This window comes from Terrapene carolina, unplaced genomic scaffold (genome assembly GCF_002925995.2).
Source record: "Terrapene carolina triunguis isolate 2854851 unplaced genomic scaffold, T_m_triunguis-2.0 Scaffold58, whole genome shotgun sequence".
In the NCBI taxonomy this organism is placed as follows: domain Eukaryota; kingdom Metazoa; phylum Chordata; order Testudines; family Emydidae; genus Terrapene; species Terrapene triunguis.
This window is the reverse complement of record NW_020664409.1, coordinates 55,873,580-55,893,570: the sequence shown is the minus strand read 5'-3', so window position 1 is coordinate 55,893,570 and position 19,991 is coordinate 55,873,580. Positions and strand designations below refer to the sequence as shown.

Here is a 19,991-nt window from a genome sequence, read left to right as displayed (position 1 = left end):
TACGTTGCTAACTGTTTACACTAATTATAAATCGCATAGGGTTAGAATGCTCTAGAGTGTACTATGCCTATACAAAGGAGTAAAGGGAAGAAGGAATCCTCACTTTGGATCTTGTGTGGCCTACTGGACCTTGGATCCGGGATAAGAGGGCATTGCATGCCCACTTACTACACCCTCCCCAAAAGAGACTGGGTGGGGAAGAACAGGAAATGGCCAGTGCAGCTGACATGTCACAAGGGGGTTTTTGATAAGCTGTTGCTATCTTTTGCATGCATGCATGTAACACATGGAGTGGAGCAAAATGGTGAATGAACAGAATGGCGAGGAGAAAAAAGGTAGACAGAAGAGCACGCACCAGGGGGACACTGTTCTGGTGTGTGTGGCTAAAATAAAAATATGCTATTTACAGACCGGTGGAGAAACATTACAAATATTTTTTTTAAAGAACTGCTTTTGTTTGCACGTGAACAAAATATTTATTGTGAAGGAATGTAGTGCAGTGTGCCACTCTTTCCAGTTCTCATCTGCTGCTAGCCCATCTTTTCCTACCCTGTCTTCGGAAGTTCTGCAGCGTTAAATATGAAGGGCTTTCATTGGATGTGATCTAATTAGTATCTGTGCAGATCGTTGTGCTGGGTTGACTTAGTCAATCAGAAGCCAGGAAAAATAACGGTATTTTAAACATTGACATTACCTGTTAGGTGCAGGAAAAGATTCCTAATGCTATAAATAGGAGATTTTAAATACGCTGTGGCAGTTTGCGTACTGTACATAAATGCAGCATGTTGTTTTGGTATTCCACCTTTCTCATCATTCTTATTTTAGACTCAGGTTGGAGAGTTCCTGGGAGACAATGATAAATTTAACAAAGAAGTCATGTATGCATATGTGGACCAACATGACTTTTCAGGAAAGGATTTCGTATCAGCTCTGCGCATGTTTTTAGAGGGATTCCGTCTTCCAGGAGAGGCTCAGAAAATTGATCGGCTAATGGAGAAATTTGCTGCTAGATATTTAGAATGCAACCAAGGGTAAGCAGTACTTTCTTCTTTTAATGTTTTTGTGAAACTGAGTAATGAGTAAGAATTAGTAATATGTGGCTTCGTTGTTTTTTCAGGCAAACCCTTTTTGCTAGTGCAGACACTGCATATGTCTTAGCTTACTCAATTATCATGTTAACGACAGATCTTCATAGCCCACAGGTATGTTGCTATAAAGAACTTTCTCATATATCAGGTTTCTTGTAAACAACATTTCTTGTACTTTAAATGACTAGGTGCATGTCACAGAATTTCTAACATAAGAACATTCAACTTTTACGGCAATGTATTTGTAATATTTTTGTGCTCTACTCTATACTAATGTACTACCTGAAGTCTAACATTAATAAATAACACACACAATCTTTGTTTCTTTTGCTTCTGAAGTTTTCAGTTCAAGTCAGTTAGGCCATTCCTGCAGTGAGATGTCACTTTCTTTCTTAGCTTTAATTGAATTGAGTTATATCCACTGGTTTTTATATTGTACTACTCTCCTTAGTGACTAGTTTTACAATCAAATTCTTGCAGATACTAACTACTGTTTTATCATAAATCTGCCCTGGTTCCATCCAGTTGGAAAACTGAAAGAGATTCGTGTAACTTCACCATTTGGGAAAATTATGCTTAAAGATCCCAGTCAGTGCAGCTCCTTTATAAATGCAGTACTCACCATATTTGAAATTATTAGAGTATTTGGTACCACCTCTGATTTAACCTTGAAAAAGTAATAAACGTAGGTTAGATTGTTTAGCTTGTGTGCCAAAATAGTTTTGTTTTTATGCTTATTGACTAATTTGGATTTTGGCTTAATCTCTAGCATATGTTCATCAGTATCATGTAATGCTCACATAATTTCACCATTTCATATAACTGAGAGGGGAGTCTTGTCTACGCTGGGGAAATGTTTAAAAAAAAAGTCCTTTGGTTCAGATGAAATAATGTTTAGCCCTGTTGGAGTCTTAGTGTAGACTCCTGCTGCAGGACCCATTTGACCATTGTTTCAATTATGCTTGCTTTAAACAGGCTTAACTAAATTGGTGGTAAAACAGGTCCAGCTGTGGGAGTCTTATCTGCTGTAGGGCTCCTACTGGTGGTAACACTGGTTCATCTGAACTGGTGGGATTCTTCAGTAAATTTTCTCTAGTTTCAACACATGCTGTATATCCAAGAGATGACTAAGAATAGAATTGTTACCACAAGGATGTTTCAGGATAAAACAGGATTATGGTACATTAACAGAGCATGAATAAGGAAGAGTCTGCACTTGCCTGTGTACCAGTTTTGAGAATTGCTTTTTTGAGAGGACAAACTTTCTTCAATTCACCAACAAATGGGAAAAGTTAGCAGTTTGTTGGAAAAATGGGTAGATTTCATTAGAGTTCATGAATCCTAGCATGATTTCTATGAACTTTAGGCCAGATTTTTAAACAGATTTAGGCTTTGCTGCTCAGCTGAGTGAAGCAATGTCTAGCCCCTGGGCAGCCCCCTATGTGATGGTATTTTCAGCTTTGAGTTAGGTGGCTCCAGGCTGAATAGGTTCCCTGTAAAGTGCCTAGGGATAGTTAATTGCTTAAGAAAGGGATTTCCAGAAGCCAGCCAGCTGTGTGGGGAGCTGCCTAAGCTATCCAGGAATGAAATGCAGGGAATGGGGTGGGGAAAGGAAAGGATCCTAAGGTGCCAAAAGCAGTACTTTTCAGCCTGTGGCCCGCAGACTCTTGGGGGGCTGCAGCCTATGTCTAAAATTTCCAAAGGGGTCCACACCATTTGAAATTTTTTAGGAGTCTGCCAATGAAAAAAGGTTTAAAACCACTGGCCTAAAGGATATATCTATACTGCAGTTAGACACCCGCAGCTGACCTGGGCCAGCTGACTTGGGCTGTTTAACTGCAGTGTACACATTTGGGCTCAGGCTGGAGTTTGGGCTCTAAGACCCTGCAAGGTGGGAGGGTCCCAGAGCCCGAGTTCCACCTTTAGCCCAGCATCTACACTTCAGTTAAACAGCCCCTAAGCCTGGGACCTGCAAGCCAGAATTAGCTGGCACAGGCCAGCTGTGTGTTTTTAATTGCAGTGTAGGCATACCCTCAGTGGCTAGCCTGGTGTACCTGCCTGATGGCCCAGAGATAAGCACCTCTCTCTGCTTGGGATCCACCAGTGGTGAACCCTCTTCTGGAACTAGGCACCTATTGCAAGTCAGCTGCTTAGGTAGTCCACCAGCAGCTGAAAGTCTCTCTCTGTCCTGCTCATGCTCATCCTACATTTTCCTGTCTTTTGTGCATGTGCTGTGTCCTCTGCCTGTCAGTAGCCTGCATCTGGCTCTTTGCTGTGAAGTCTGATGGGTATCAGGTCTTAGACATGCTCAGTATACACCTAAAGGTTTTATAAAGGGTCAGGCCTAGGGTGACCATAGTTCCCTATGCTGAATATAGGACACCTGGTAAAATTACTCGTATTCAAGCAAGTTCAATGGCAATCAGAACTATGCAGTACCAGTGTTCAAATTAACATCAAGTTGACTGAGCCCCTGTTAGAAAGAAATACTGTGTAGTTGGATTCTTTTTATTTACCTTCTTATCTTAAGGCGTTAGGGTTCATATGGGGAGAGGTGACACACACATCCCTACCCCCAACACACTCGGGAAGAGATCACAAACAAACACACACACACACACACCTATACCTCTCTCAAACGGGCGGGGGGGGGCACGCGGGGGCGCGACCGACTGACTTGACCTTCCCTTCCCAGCCCTCTCCGCCCTCTATGCCTGGCTGGACCCCCAGGACAGACCTGCCTCTCCTATACCTGGTGCCGCGTCTTCCTGAGACAACACAGGAGGGTGGGGGGGGGGGACACTCAGGGTCACATGTCTGCCCTCCCCAGATTTCTGCCAGGGTTCACACCAGAATGTGGCCAGCAGCAGCCGTTCAGCACTGTGCGGGAGGAAAGGGACGGGAGCTGCTTCCAGGGGAGGAGGGGCAGGGGGGAGAAATGACCTGGCCAGTGTCTTGGCAGAATTCATCTTTTCCGCACCCCCCACTCCCCTGTGGCTGGAAGCACCTTGTCCCTTCCTGCCCACACAGTGTTGAAAGGCAGCTAACACCTCCAGTCTGGTCACTGACATAATCCAGCCACCTCCTGTCCCCCTGCTACAGCACGAGCAGGAAGGGTTAAGCCTTAAGGATGGATTGTGCACTAGGGCCAAGGGAACCTGACTGCAGGGGCTTCAGCTAACCGGCCAGAGAGGTGGGTCAGTGTGGGAGGATGCCTAGGGGATGGAGCAGCCCTGCGGTCCTTAGGGGCATGTCCAGGCAGGGGAGGGGCGGGTGAAGAGGGTGCTAAGCCCCTGCCCAGGTCGCTGCTGTGGAGCTTACAGGGTCGGGGTGCGAACAGGCTGGAAATCACTTCCACCCGCCACTCCAGAGCTTACCTGAGGGGCAGAGAGGCTTCCCCGTGACAGTGCTGTGCAGGGCTTGGCTCCTCCTAGCCAGCGCCCTGGGCTGGAGGTTCTTGGGCTTTCCTGGGGCGCCGGCCCAGCCAGCAGCAGTGGGGGAAGGAAGGAGCCTTCCGGCGAGGCTGTTGGTGAGCTGAGCACTCCAACCAGGGACTGGTTCTCTGCACTGCACTGGGAGCGGAACACACCCTGCCGGGGAGGATATGGAGGAGCAGTAGGGCTGGGATGTGTGAAGGGACAAAGCAAGGAGAGGACAGCGAGAGGGGGAGCACATAAAGGGCTGATGGGTGGGCAGCAGAGGAGGCACGTAACTGGCTGCCACCTAGTGCCTGCCCGCATTCAACAGCCACCACAGCGCACAGCCAGTGCTGGCCGGAAATGGGATGGGGTGGGGCCCTGCTGGCCGAGAGCCAGCACGCAGTGAGTGCTGCACTGACAGACCAGCGAGGGGAGCGTCCGGCCCTGCCACCAGCCTTGCACACCCCACCCCGCTGGTGGGCAGGCAGCTAGTGATCAGGGATCGGGCCAGCAGCAGGACCCACCAGTACTGATGGGGAGGAGAGAGAGAAAATACAGGACAATTTGCCCGTTTTTAAAAAGAAACCTGGGACACTTGCAGAAGAGCTTAAATTTGGGACTGACCCTTTAAAAACGGGACATCTGGTCACCTTAATCAGGCCCTATTGGCAAGATAAGCATTCCCCTGCCTAGTTTGAAAATTCTGCTTTGGAGCCTCCAGGGCTTTGGCTTGAGCTAACCGTCCTAGCACCTTGTTACCGTCTGTGGGGTGGCAGCAGCACTTAGACTGTTTTGAAATGCTGACTGGCTGAAACTTAGCCACTTTGGGGGATTAGGTAACACCTGAGATGTGGCTTTGAAAATGTCAGTGGTGATTATCTGGTGGGCTTAGGCACCTATCTGCCTGTTTAGGTGCCTAAATCCATTTAAAAATCTTCCCCTTTGCTCTCTCATTCATACTATTTGCTTCTTTTTGGTTTCCAGGTAAAGAACAAAATGACCAAGGAGCAGTATATTAAGATGAACAGAGGTATCAATGACAGTAAAGACCTTCCTGAGGAGTATCTGTCAGCTATCTATAATGAAATAGCAGGGAAGAAGATATCTATGAAGGAAACAAAAGAACTAGTAATACCCACAAAATCCAGTAAACAAAGTAAGTACCTGCAGTGTGTCAGTCATCACAGAATAAATGTTGGCTCTTTTATTTCATAATGTGGTCTCCTAGCGTTAGGAATGTGGTGTACTAAACTAACAACCTCTTGTTTAATGTCGCTATGCATAGTTATTTGTTTAGCACCAATAGTAATCTCAGTGTCATACTATACACGAGTACCTACCCTGAAAAACATACATATTAAGAGAAACACACAGGAAAGGATGCACTAGGAAATCTGAAATGGGGTTAAATTTGCTTTCTCTCTCTCTCTTTTCCCCCCCCCCCTTTCTTTTGCATCATATAAAAAGTGAACCTATGATAAATAATTTTACAGGTTCTTACATGTAGTACTAAATCATTCTTTCTGTGAACTTAATATTTAAGAACTCTGGCTCACAAAATTCCTGCCCTCTTTAAATTTAATTTTATTCTCGCTTTCTTACTCTGCCCATACCCATCAATTCCTTTCTTTTTGTCGAGACAACGTGGATGAGATAATATCTTTTATTGGACCAATTTCTGTTGGTGAGAGAGAAAAGCTTTAGAACTACACAGAGCTCTTCTTCAGGTCATCTTCTTTTTGGCTTCAGTTATGTCATCTTCTGCAGTAATTGAATGACTATATTTATTACCTTCTGCCAGTCCCTTTAATTTTGAAAGTCTGTTATGCTCCCTTGAAGTTTACCTGTTAAATTAAACTGGGTTTATTCTGACTTTATCTTGCCTCAGAATTGATATTGTTTAGTCCAGGTGTCATCTTTGTTGCTCTACACAGCACTTTCTTGGCAGCATAGTTTTTGCTGTTGTACAGTGATGAATACTGTATACAGTATTCCACATGAGATCTTTATAATAAAGTAACAGTATCACTTTTTGTTTTGTATCCTGTTCATTATCTATAGCAATATCTTGTTTTAATGCAGTAATGGAGTTTTCCCCACAATAACGCCTCAAAATCTTGTTTTCATTGTGGTTTAAGATTGCTCATTTAGCACACATTCCCTAAATTGGTTCCTTCCTTAAATAATTTTAAAAAACATTTAACTGTTTGTCTTCTGGACCATCATTTTAATGATCCAAATGTTCTTGAATCTGATGGTTCCTCACTGTGTGCACTCAGTTTTCATATTGTCTGCAAATGTGAAGATCCTGTTTTTATAAAAACAACAAGGAGTCTGGTGGCACCTTAAAGACTAACAGATTTATTTGGGCATAAGCTTTCGTGGGTAAAAACCTCACTTCTTTGTTTTTATAAAGCTACCCAAATTTTTTCTGTATATAGTTAATGAATTATTCTAAAACTAGCCCCCAAGAACACTCTGCTCATAACTCCTTTACAACGTCACAAGTCTCCATCTGTAGCTACCTCTTTTTTTTCCCCTGCTCTTCAGCTTGTTTCTGTCTAGCAGTTTATTTTACATTAAAGCCGTTAAACTCTGAATTAAATGTTCCCTGAAAATTTAAGTGTTTATTTCTTTTTATTGTACTCTCTCTGGGTTGTCCCTCACTTTGAGATAGAGGCTTCAATACCAGCATGAAAAGGTGTTAAGGCACTTTGCCACATACATTTGAGAAAGAGAGAAATATTTATCTTTCCACACTTAATCCTTCCTCGCTGTGGTGATAGTTTGATATAAAATCTCTGTCCACTTTGTGAAATTAATCCAGCCCATATACCTTGCTTAGTATTTCTTCTTAAAATAGATTGCTTCAGTTCAGTCACAAGATTTCTTTGATTTATTATATAGATTATTTCTATATAGACTAAAATTAAGGTAAACTACCATTTAAAAAACAAACATTTCACTACTCACATACTTTTGTTATTAGTATATTGATGTAATTTGATTTTATATTACAGTGTAAACAAACAAGATAAATTTGCATTAACTTTTAGATGTCATTAGTTTCTAAATATATCAGAATACAGCATTTAAATGATTAATGTAACAAAATTACTATTTTACTACTTTCTGTGAGAAAGCTTTGACTGAAACACAAATGTAAAAGGAAAAATGTGTTTATAGATGTTGCTAGCGAAAAGCAGAGACGACTTCTATATAACTTGGAAATGGAACAGATGGCTAAAACAGCAAAAGCCCTCATGGAAGCAGTGAGCCATGTTCAGGCACCTTTTACTAGTGCAACCCATTTGGAGCATGTGAGACCAATGTTCAAGGTGAGATTCTCATGTTCTATATTGAAATTCTAGATGGGTATATAATGTTAACTTGGAATACTGTGATTGCAAGGCATTGTTAGAAATACTGTGGGATTCCACATTATTTCAGTGGTAATGTTTGGTCTTTCAAAACTTCTAGAAGAGTAATCTAAATCTTATTGGACTTTGTAAAAGAATTAAAGTGAAACAATCAGAATTGTTAAAAAAAAAAAAAAAAATTCACATTACTTAATCTATCCTGGAAGTGTAGAAGTGTTTAAATAACTTGAGGGGGTGCTACCTGCATGAGTTTATAACCTTAACCTTATCCTGGGCTAAACGCCACAGTTTTAGAAATAGAGCCCAGGTTGATATTACCAAACTAATAAGAAGCACCATTTAGTTTCTTTTACTGAAAGATGTTGTGCCTGTCAACGTCATGCTGCTTAGGAACGATTAGTCTTCATTTGCATAAGTAACTTTTTAATATCTATTTTAAAAGCTTCCTACCTGTCCTCTCCCTTTCTCCTCCTTTCTCTCTGCGCCCCCTCCTTTTCCATTCTTGTGTGTTCTGTTATATTAATTTTGATGGAATAAATGGGCCCAGAGAGTCAAAGATATTAACAAGGGTCTGTTACTGTACAACAATAATTTTAAACAAGGTTCAGGGTTCTGAATACAGAGCCCTCGGTCTGCTTTATACCATGGTGCGCACCATTAAAAATCATTTCAACTTTTTCATAAAGATATAAAAACTAAAGGAAAGGCAGTTAAAGGATTAGAAATGTAAAGTATTAAATAAAGCTTTTGTTTTAACAGCATCCCTTGTCTCTTTTCCCTTTAGCTGGATAAAGGTTTTAGGAGGGGGAAAAACACAACCCTGTTTGACAGTCTCTTAGATGGTTTTAAATATGGTGGTAATTGTCCTTTCTGGGAAAAAGAGAAGAAGTTAGTTGAGATGGGCCAGAGCTCTTGTTGCTGCTCTTAAAATTTGATTCTGTTTCCTAGAAGACAAATCAAGACACAGACACAACTAGGGAGAGAAAAGAACAGCAAAGATAGAAAACGCAGTTTCTGTCTTTGATGCTAATTTTTTTTCAGCCTCGCTGCTAGAAAAACACAGGCATGGCACACAGTCTTAGTAGTCACTCTGAGAGCTGGCAAACTTGTACTAGCATTGCGCTGTGTAGGGCATTGTTTTTAGCTGCCTTTTTGGTCTTACTGGAGTATTGCAAAATATACAGTCATGGCTGGCTAAGTCAGACACAGAAGGCAAAAGGAGAGGTGTAGGAAAGAGAAGGAAAAGGATACATGATGGGGGGTAGGGGTGACAGCAGGAACCAAAATCTCTTTGGGATTTAGCCAAAGCCAGTGGAGGTGGCAGTGTCGACTGGTCTTTGACCTGATTTAGTCAGAACATCTTTCAGGATGAGGACAATAAAGGCCCAGTGATCTTGCATTGAATCCTGTGGTCCCAGGAGACTCTTGGGGTGGCAGCCATGACAGTGAAGCGTACTTTTTCCAGTCCACCTGCTTCCCAGCCATCAAATGTCAGACAGCCTCTACAGACAGTTTCCCCCTTAACATTTCTTTTCTTTTAAGGACCCTCAAAAGGGAGTGATGGGTGAAATAGTTCATCCTCTCATTATTTTGCCCACCAGTAAGGCCTAATTTCAAAGGAGGAACTGAAGCCCTTTATCTACTACAGCTAAAGCTGAAGAAAAGGGGTGTATTTTTAAAGTAAGTGTTTTTTACTTTAAAAAGGAATTGCTCAAAAAGGTGGCAGGGGGGACATCCTCAAACAAGGAAGGGAAAAGGTAGAAGAGAAATTGAGGAGAGTGTGCAGGGTAAAGGATGAGGAATGGATGAGAAACTGTAAATATTTGTTGAGAGAAGGCAATAGAGTGAAGGGATTTGCATAGGAGGGAAATGACAATGCAATGACAAATGAGAATCAGTAACTGTTAGCCCAGCTCTCTGGTTAAGAATTCCTCTTCATTCTGAGGGAGATTGAATTTGTTGTATGTAGTGTGTTGGCCAAAGGAAGTTCATTCTGACAAAATAGTCTGTTGCTTTTAGTGGAATTGTGAATTTGTGGGCTCTTGGGTATAGTGAAGAGGTGTGCCATAACTTAAAATATTTCCTTGCTTTTTAGTGTTTGCAATGGGGGGAGTAGGTTAGTGTTTAAGATGCATCTTTGCTAATGTGTGGTTCTGAATTGCTTGTCCTTACGTTGGTGTAGATCTAAGCAATCTTCTATTTGCCCCACTTAAAAACTGATTTTCAGATTAACAGCTCCCAGATTAAGAATATATATTCAAATGTGTCTCTGTCTATCATAGTAACACTGTCAAATGCAGAGCAGATCACCAGATGTCTTTGGTAACAGAGAAGAGTACTCCCTGAGAAGGTGGGTTTCTCCTGAACCAACCTGGAGTGGGATTATCAGTTCAAACTCCTGCTGAAGTAGGAAGTACTTCGAGTTAATACTATAGGTCTCATTACACCTGGAATAAATGCTAATTATTCAACCACTTCCACGCTATTAGTAATAAAACCCTTGCCCTTGATGCAACCATATATACCTCTGTGCTCTTTGCTTCTGCCTGCACTTCAAGAAACATAGTGTCGGAACAAGGAGAAAGGAAGAAAGAGTATGTGAAGTTACTCAGAGCAAGGAGGGGTTGTTTTCCTCATCTCGAACCACTGGAGCAACATCCAGAACAATCTATGTTGTCAAGGCTGCACTATAGAATAGAAAGAGGAGAGAGTTGTGGCTCTTGTAGGGCTGTGAGGGCAGGAAAAGTCCCAACCCAAAGAGGAGAGAGACAAAAAGACAGGACAGAAAAATATGAACTCCATGAAGAGGAGACTCTGCAGAGCAACTGCACTGCAGGCCACAAAAGAGCTACAGCAAAAAGGCCCAGCTCCCATTGGAAGAGGAAGGAAGCCACAGGCATGGAGGGAGAAAAATAAGGTAACTTAATGGCACAGAAACAGCAGAAAAACAGGATGAAAACAAGGAGCCTGCAAAGAAAAGTTCATTTTTGAGGGAAATGGAGTCAGTATTTCCACTAACCCTTCTAGAAAGTCTTAATTTTGCTGAGAAGACATGGCTAAAATGAACAGGTCATTTTGAGCAGTTTCATGTTGCATCAGGGTTGTCAGTAACAGTGATGGGTACCAAGTAAATGTCCTCATATGCCCTGGAAGATGAGGCAGACGACATACTGATCAGAAGACTGTATGTAAAAACACTGATAAAACAGATGATGTTTCACTGGGAAGGCTGCGCATCTCCACAGAATATAAATGGGAACACAGGGATGCTTGTGATAATACAAAAATTTCAACCTATAAAGCTCAAGAAGAAACACAAAATGAAAACCTGAGGAAACTCTGACAGAAGACCGACAGCAAAAATAGAACAGAAATATATGGAAGATGTGGTGGAACATCACGATATTCGTGGAAAGTGTGTCCAGTCTGAGAAGCAAAATACCATAAATGTCAGAAAAGGGAAACTGTGAAGCATTATGCAGGTCTTAAAAGCAGATGCAATGCAAAAGAACCAGCATAAGAGGTCCACAACAGAAATTGTTACGGAGCAGCCAATGTCTGATTGTATGAATCCACAGAACAGTAAAGGAGCTTAGTACTTTGATGAAAATGAAGACTTAACACATTCTGATAGCACAAGTTCATATTAAAAATGTACATGGTAGCTGACACAATGGGTTAGTGTATTTGGCTTTTCACATCTGGAGACGGGTTCAAATGTCACTCTCGGTCACACCAACAAAAGAAACTGGTGGTTTTGTTCCAGCCTTCAGCAAGCAGTTATCCACATCACTTCACCACCACACACAATCTGATGCTTTGATAGGGTGTGAAATTTATTATTGGTTTAGCTCAAAGAGTTGTATTATTAAATTAAAACCTGAAACATCTGGGAACTGGCTACCTTTCTGTGGATTTTGTGTTGCCTTGGGTGGTGTGTTGAAGAGGTTTCTAGCCACTAAAGACAGGGCAGGGTGAGATATTTGTGAGGTGAAAGTCCCTCCTCACTGCAATTCCCTCTGCATTGCAGCCTGAATGCCTCATGCATCCCAGCTCCCCCACTATCAGTTCCTGATCCCTCCACTGGGCCGGGTAACATCAGGAAGACAAACCTGGGAAAGGAGAAAATGGTATGAAGCCAGAAGTCATGTGCAGGCCCAGCAGTGTTGTTACATGAGTCAGGACAGAGACAGTGAGACTTCAGAATGGGTAGGGAGTTGCACACTCTGGCTTCATCTACACTACACCCCACTGGTGGCAGTGTGTAATGTATGTTTAGCTATGTGCTGGCGTGAAAAGCTCATTACGTCCACATTGTGGTGTGTGGCTACAAGTGTCAGTAAAAGGCTCCGGAAGCAGGGAGGCTGTGGGGAAAGGGTTCAGCAGCTCTTCACTGCCAGGACCTTTTGTTGTGGTGAGGAAGGGCTCCAGCAGTGGGGAACTGGCAGAGTCTTTCTCTCCTGCTAGACCGTTTCCCTATAGCGGTGGAAGGGCTCCAGGAGTGGGGAGCTTAATAAGTAAATGTGCTTTCACAGCTCTCCAGGAACAAAGGACAGTTAGTGTGATTAGGCAAATTCACTCAGATTTTAACACATCCAGAGCAGTACCATCATCTGGACAGGCTTGCATAAATTGGTTCAAATTGGATTCTTCAAAGGTAACCGATAAATACCCTGAGCTTAAACTGAATGAGGGCCTTTTTTTTTTTTTGTGTGATCATACAAACAGGCAGAACCTTCTGTGAGGGTTGTGGGGGGAAATCCTTAAGGAAGGGTTGGAAAGACTGACACCTGGAAGACCTTAGAGTTGAGGTGACCTCTGATAAAGCTTTTCATGATGCATATAGGTTCCTTTGCTGTTTTTAATAGGTAGTCTCTGTAATGCTTTCACCTTGCATATAAATAGGCTTGCTTAGAAAGATCTGTGTGGTAACTTATAACCGAGGGCAATTATACTGTTTATATCCTCTGATGCAAAAGCAAAGCACAGGTGCTGGTTTGTCTAGGGAGTCTGGCTTACTGGGAATAACATAGTGTAGGCAGGGAACAGTGCAGCCTGTATAAATGCCTGGCAGGAGGGAGATGTGGGTATCTGCCCAAGAGCGGTGAAGGCTGAGAAGCCTTGAGTCGGTGCCCTTGCTGGACCACAGAGTAGGAATACCTGTGCAGTTGCCTTGAACTGTGACAGACATTATTTATGGATGTGTGTGTTTCGTAAGGATTTTTTTAAAAATGAAATTGATCCATCAAAGTTAAGGAATGTGAAGTCAGTCACATAGCTTATGTAAAATAACAAACTTCCCATTTTTATAAAATTTCCTCTTTTTACTTTGCAGAGAAGAATATCTGCAAAACCCATCTCTTTTTAAAGGGAGAAAAACCCAAAGCTGTAATGTGAGCTTCCAGTGGATACATCTTTTCCTCTTTGAGTTTCTAATTACTAGACTCAGTTCCAAGACATTCATCCTTTTATCATTCCCAGTCATTAACTAATCGTAAGAACCAATAATACAGCTTAATGTTTAGAGCCAGCGATCGGAATCATAATTATCGTCTCAAAGTAGTGATTACAAAGTAGTAAAGAATAAATATTTGCTCACTCCATCCTGACTTTCCTCATATCTAGGTTCTGTAAACTTTCTCAAATCTGTATGCATATCTTTTCCTGTTAATGAAGTAGTGAAACTTATAACCTAGTGATGTTATATATCATGATAAAAGTAAGTACAGGTGAAATTCAGCTTGTGTGCCACCACAAGGCCTGTGAACCACTTAAATCCTCAAAATAGGGCTTGTGCTTCATAAGGGATGATTTTCATCCTAAATGAGCAAACGGTACATTTTAAAGAAATTCTAGAAATTTACCAAAATGTGAATCTAACTGTATGTGTAACACACCAAAAGCAAAATTGTAGTATGCAAACAGTGTCCCATTAGAAACACTCTTAACGACTTATAGTACTGCTGTCCACATAAACATTATGGAAAATCTCAGTGTGAAAAGAAAAGGAAAAAGACGTGCTAAAGTAATAGAAATCTAAGCTCCCCTTCTATCCGTTCAAAATTCAAACTGAAGTACTGAAAGTTATGTCACTGAAGGAATGTCTGGATCCCCTTTTCTGGAGAGGGGAAAAACTGTCTTTCCTTCTATCTCCACCCCTTGCACCTTGGTAGGGATGATTATTGTATTGTTAGAGTTTTTTTCATCGTATGAAAAAGGCCAAATAGTAGTTAGCCATGCTGTTTAACTAATATAAAATCATTATAATAATATGCTGAGCGGAGCAGCCTATCTTACTTCCCCTAACAAGTAAGGCACGCACTAGGATAAATATTTTCATGAGCAGTTTTTCAAGAACTCTACAGGTATCTTTTTGTCAATCTGACTCTTTATATGGGAGCAATTCTCTGAAATTGTGTGTGTCAGGATGGCACCTTTCAGCAAATTTGAATTGTACCTTTCACTGTGCAATTAAGTTTTGGGGCTGTTGTCAGAACTTTTATATACAAATATATATATTTGTTTCTGATTATGCAAAGAATTATGTATGCATATGGAGAACTGTTATCTAGATAATATAAAAACAATATCCACTATATATAACTGACACACAGCTTCTCTCTTTTAGAACCCATGGCACTGCCTAAGATGATAAACATTTACAATTTAAAAAAATGCTCTGGACAAGACTGCATTGTCACTAGAAACTGTGTGACCGTATTACACTGCAGTTGGTTCAAAATCATCTTCTCCTTGCCTTATAACTGTACTATTACTCCTTTTCCCTATTTCTACTTCCCATTTCTTTTTAGTAGAAAGTCCACTCTGAAGTTGTTGCGGATTAAGCATTTTGGTTTTTTATTATTTTTCAGCGAGATACAGTGATGTTTATACTTCTTTTTCTGTTGGAATAAAGTTTTCTCTTATTGAGATTGAATATTAAAAATTAATGTAAGGTGTGTGGTTTTATTTTGTTCCAGTTGGCATGGACACCATTCCTAGCTGCATTCAGTGTGGGTCTACAAGACTGTGATGATACAGAAGTTGCTTCTCTTTGCTTGGAAGGCATACGATGTGCAATCAGGATTGCATGCATTTTCAGCATTCAGGTAATGTTAAGATTATATGAGAATATTTTGGTTTAGGTGCTGTTAATGGAATGGTAGTACATTCACTAAGTTCTTTACATCATTACCTGAAGATGTAAGTACTGCAATACCCAGTGACTTCCTTGTTTTGAAGTTATTACTGTACCTGGTTTTGAATGCATTGAGTTTATTTTAAATTCTAAATTGCTTCATCTGTTATTTGTAAAACTTTACATGTTTCCATATATATATATATATATATATATATAGGACTACAAAGAAGAGTTTTCAGATGAACAGACAAACTTTTTTTATTTTCATCTTAAATCTTGCCACAAAAGGTTCTGTTTCTTAACATGAATCTTTTTCAAATATATTGTGTAGTTGAAAATTTGTAGTTCACTGAACCTTGATGGAAACATTATGCTCAACTTTAGAGAGATACCATAGCTATTCTGAGACTTATGTAATTGGATATCATTTTAACTCTCTGGCACTGGGAATGTCTTTCCAAATATAATGCACAAATGCATCTCGCATTAAATGGGATGTCAAGAATTCCAGAGTCACTGGCTCTCGTGGATAATACTGATTAAACTTGGGAATCAGTTTCTTTTGGGGGCTTTAAACTCTCAGCTGTTGAACATAATATTCTGCCAGTATAGGGAAATTGCCAATAAATGTACTGATCTGCCATAATCTGAGAGTATATGTTGGTGGTTGGGATGAAGGCTGAATTATTTTATGTTTGACATCACAATTTTAAATGAGTCCACTGAAAATAGAAAATAAACTTTTAATTATTAAAAAAGTGATCCCTAAGCTAAACACACTTACACTATCACCTACTAAAAATAGTAATCTCCCCCTTATAACTTTTTTTCCAGTTAATAATTGCCTTCTCCTACTAGCAATAGGTGTGTAGGAGTCTCTCTCAGCAGAAACCAACGTCTTCCATTTTCAAAAGTATTATGGGCAGCAGTGAATCTATCTTGCCATCAGAGAATAAAACACTGCAGCTTCTGTATAGTGTAACATATTTTCTTTTGAGCAAGTGTATTGGCAACATGAAAGGCAAGCTGGTCAGCATAAATAACTTTAAATTGTGAAAAGCGACTAATGGCACATGAATAATTTACTGAAAGCAGCATCTCAGAATTTTCAATATAGACTGAGGAACAGCTCCTTGGAATCGGCCACTGTCAAAGTATAGGGATTTGTCTCATTCACTTTGTAGGTTGCTCCTTGTCATTCAGGGCTTTCTGCTTATTTTTCTGGATGATTGATCCTCAGTCTCAAAGGAAAATGTATTGCTTTTTGCTTCTTTTCCCTCTTAAGTGAGGACCATGATATTACCTTCAGGTTCTTGAGAGTTCTGTATCTTGGTTGCCATTAAAATAATTATGGCTTGCCAACAATTACCACTCATTGATCTCTAAGATACTGTGCTTATTTCTCTTGTTTAGACTAGGAAGTTCCTGTTGTGCAAGATTCTGATAAGTATTGCCCATTTTGGACACACGACTATTTGGGGATGTAGGGATGGTTGGTAAATTTCCCTTATAAGAATTTTTGAGAAGAAATATGTTGTCTGTTCCATGCTAAATTTTTCTCCCACCTTCCTACTGGTGCTCTCATGTTATGTGTCAGTCTTGTTGAAGAATTATAGATGGGTTATTACCCAAGACCACTTTCTAGGAACAGTCAGTATTTTATGCATCACGATAAAATCATAACATTGATAGCTGGAAGGGTCTCTCTGATTTTATGGATTTTTCCTGCACAGCACAGTACAGTTCTGTGAGCCATGCAGCCTCACCTCTGAGCACAATAAAATCTCATTTTTAAAATCTGTTTTTTTTTTTCATTATTGTGGTTTTAAAGTGAATCTGATGCTGTAACACAAGTCTGTCTTGGGGCTTTCACTCCATATCTTATACCGAATAATAAAAGATCAGGGTTGGAAGAGACCTCAGGAGGTCATCTAGTCCAACCCCCTTCTCAAAGCAGGACCAATCCCCAACTAAATCATCCTAGCCAAGGCTTTGTCAAGCAAGGCCTTAAAAAAACACCTCCCTAGGTAACCCATTCCAGTTCTTCATCACCCTCCTAGTGAAATAGTTTTTCCTAATATCCAACCTAGACCTCCCACACTGCAACTTGAGACCATTGCTCCTTGTTCTGTCATCTGCCACCACTGAGAGCAGTCTAGCTCCCTCCTCTTTGGAACCCCCCTTCAGGTAGTTGAAGGCTGCTATCAAATCCCCTCACTCTCTTCTTTTCTGCAGACTAAAAAGCCCAGGTCCCTCAGCCTCTCCTCATAAGTCATGTGCCCCAGCCCCCTAATCATTTTCGTTGCCCTCCACTGGACTCTCTCCAATTTGTCCACATCCTTTCTGAAGTGGTGGGCCCAAAATTCTACGCAGGATGTGGCCTCACCAGTGCCGCATAAAGGGGAATAATCACTTCCCTTGATCTGCTGGAAATTTAGGAAATTTAGCTATACAAGGGTCTGATACTGCTGCTAGTATTTTCTACATAAAATAACTTAGCAGTAAGTCCTTAGACTTCATATATACTGGAATTTTTATAAACCTTGCAACCCACACAGAATTTCTGTTTGCTACCAATTGGCCATTGCTGCGGATTTTCACAAATACAGAAAAGATACTAGATTATACCCAACAAAATGGATGTCTGTTCTGCTTGTAGCTCATTTTATTCCCGGTCTTTTGCTCTTTAACTTTTATTTAAAAACCTGCCTTATAAATTCCCAAACAGCTTGCTGCATTTTGTAATTAATATCTATTTCTTGACTTTGCAGAGATGGAATTCTGCAGGCTAGGTCCATGTTTTATATAAAAGATAAAGGGAAAAGATATGTCCTCCGGTATTATCCAAATCAGATTTATAAGACACCCTCTTTCCAGGAGCTATAACCACAAATACTCATTGTGAAATCAATTCTAATCTCCTCATAGTTATTTCCTGCAATAGGTTCATATGAGAAATGGAATTGTAATGAGCTTCCTTTTCCAAAGAAAGTAGTTTCTGGCCTTTGGCTTCTACATGAATAAGCCATCCACACACATCAGTTATACACATGTAGAAACCCCTTCTCTTGTACTTTCTAGCTCTACTCTGTTTGCATGTAAGGTAGGTCAGTCACTCACCTACCCAGGAAGAGTTGCTCCTATACTCAGATGTTCTAGAGCTCAGGAATTGGGTTATAACAAGTTCATTTTATAGTACACCTCTACCTCGATATAACGCTGTCCTCGGGAGCCAAAAAATCTTACCGCATTATATCCGAATTTGTGTTATATCGGGTGGCGTTATATCAAGGTAGCGGTGTAGTTCTTTTTCTGAACACACAGATACATAATGTACGTCTCTGCCTTCAATTAATAAATATCTCTTAGATCCTCTCTCTGAGGACTTGTTCTGGTGAAAGTCTGTCAGCAGATCATGGCAAGGCAGCACTTGGGCATGGGCAATAGTATCTCTCAACTGGGGAGAGGCTGCTGGGGAGTCGTATCTTTTTTTCCCTTACAGTTTTTTACAGAGAGTGCATCTCTCATCTGGTGGGATGTCTTGAATATTTGTTTATCTTAACTTGAAATACAAAATGTAGTGTCTGGTTTCAGAAGAAATTACTAAAAACTACATGCTTTAGACTGCTACATGTGACACCTTACCTTCCCAGGTTTACAGTTTTACAAGGAGAGCCTTATCCCATAGCTCATTAGAGAAAGAGAGAGGGATGCTTTAAGTTAATATAATGCTTTGAAATTCAACTGTATGAAACCTACCTTATTTTTTTCAGTAACATATAGGTCCTCATTGAAAACTCCACTGTCTTTAAGTTTCAGTAAGCTAAGAGATTTTGTAGATGAGTTTAGCAACAATCAGTATTTAATTTCATGACTGTAATGTCTCCCTACTTTTCAGTGTAGTTGCCATTGAGGTCTTGCAACCAGCTATTTGAGGTTGAAATCTATGTTAATGTAGGGTAAGCTAGGGATATGGGCCGTATAAACCAAACAGCTCATATTACTGCATAGATGGGTGGTGCATTCAATTATTCAAAGAGTAGGCATACAGAACTAACATCTGGTGCTATATTCCTAACTCACTTTTCAAATGTATTAATATATTTGGTTCATTCCTATGTGGACATAGGATTATTATAAGAGATATGATTTCAAAATAAAAATTAATGTCCAAATGCCTCCATAATCCGTAAAGGAACCAAAAGATATTTAGACATTGACAAGTTATGTAAACTAACAGAAACAACTCATTTTTGTTTCCCTCTGTAGCTTGAAAGAGATGCTTATGTCCAAGCACTAGCAAGATTTACCTTGCTTACAGTGAGTTCTGGTATAACTGAAATGAAACAGAAGAACATTGACACAATAAAAACACTCATCACAGTGGCTCATACAGATGGAAACTATTTAGGAAATTCCTGGCATGAGGTACAAGAGTAGTTCATTCTTAACTATAAGAAAGTATGTACATGAAAATACATTGATTTTGTATACAGTGTTACTCCTGGGGGAATTTTGTGCCACTGCACACATGCAGAATTCATGTCCTCCACAGATTTCTTTGCTTCCCTGCAGAAAAATGACTTTCTGATGGGGATGCAAATTGGAGCTGCAAGAGCAGCCACATGCCCCTCCCCAGCAGTGCAGGTGCATTGTTTAGGTCGCATGGAGCAGCCAGTGAAGAGGTAAATCACTGCGGTGGGGGAGGGGGCTTGGTCACACCCACCCCCCATCTGCTCAACCTCAGTGCATCCATACCCAGACCCCCCACCAAGCCTCACTCCCTTGCCCCTGAACCTCCACTGTACCGAGCCTCATCCGCAACCCCCTGCACCCAGAGACGCATGCACGCACTCCAAGTGCCACCTCCCTGCACCCAGCAGCTGGTAGTCCTGGCAGGGCTGGGGGTGGGTGAGGAGCACACTTCCCCTGCATGAAGTGGTGAGGACTGGATCAGACCCAC

General features: G+C 40.9%; 1 protein-coding gene across 1 annotated transcript in view; it reads left to right on the top strand.

Annotated features, from left to right (window-relative positions):
• ARFGEF1 (ADP ribosylation factor guanine nucleotide exchange factor 1) overlaps window positions 1–19,991 on the top strand; it is a 177,963-nt gene that overhangs the window by 120,478 nt on the left and 37,494 nt on the right. Inside the window, exons 16-21 of the mRNA XM_029913311.1 lie at window positions 826–1,031; window positions 1,118–1,202; window positions 5,492–5,663; window positions 7,694–7,845; window positions 14,868–14,996; window positions 19,298–19,456. Of these exons, the coding sequence (XP_029769171.1) occupies window positions 826–1,031; window positions 1,118–1,202; window positions 5,492–5,663; window positions 7,694–7,845; window positions 14,868–14,996; window positions 19,298–19,456 (903 nt within the window). The remainder of the gene's footprint in view (window positions 1–825; window positions 1,032–1,117; window positions 1,203–5,491; window positions 5,664–7,693; window positions 7,846–14,867; window positions 14,997–19,297; window positions 19,457–19,991) is intronic.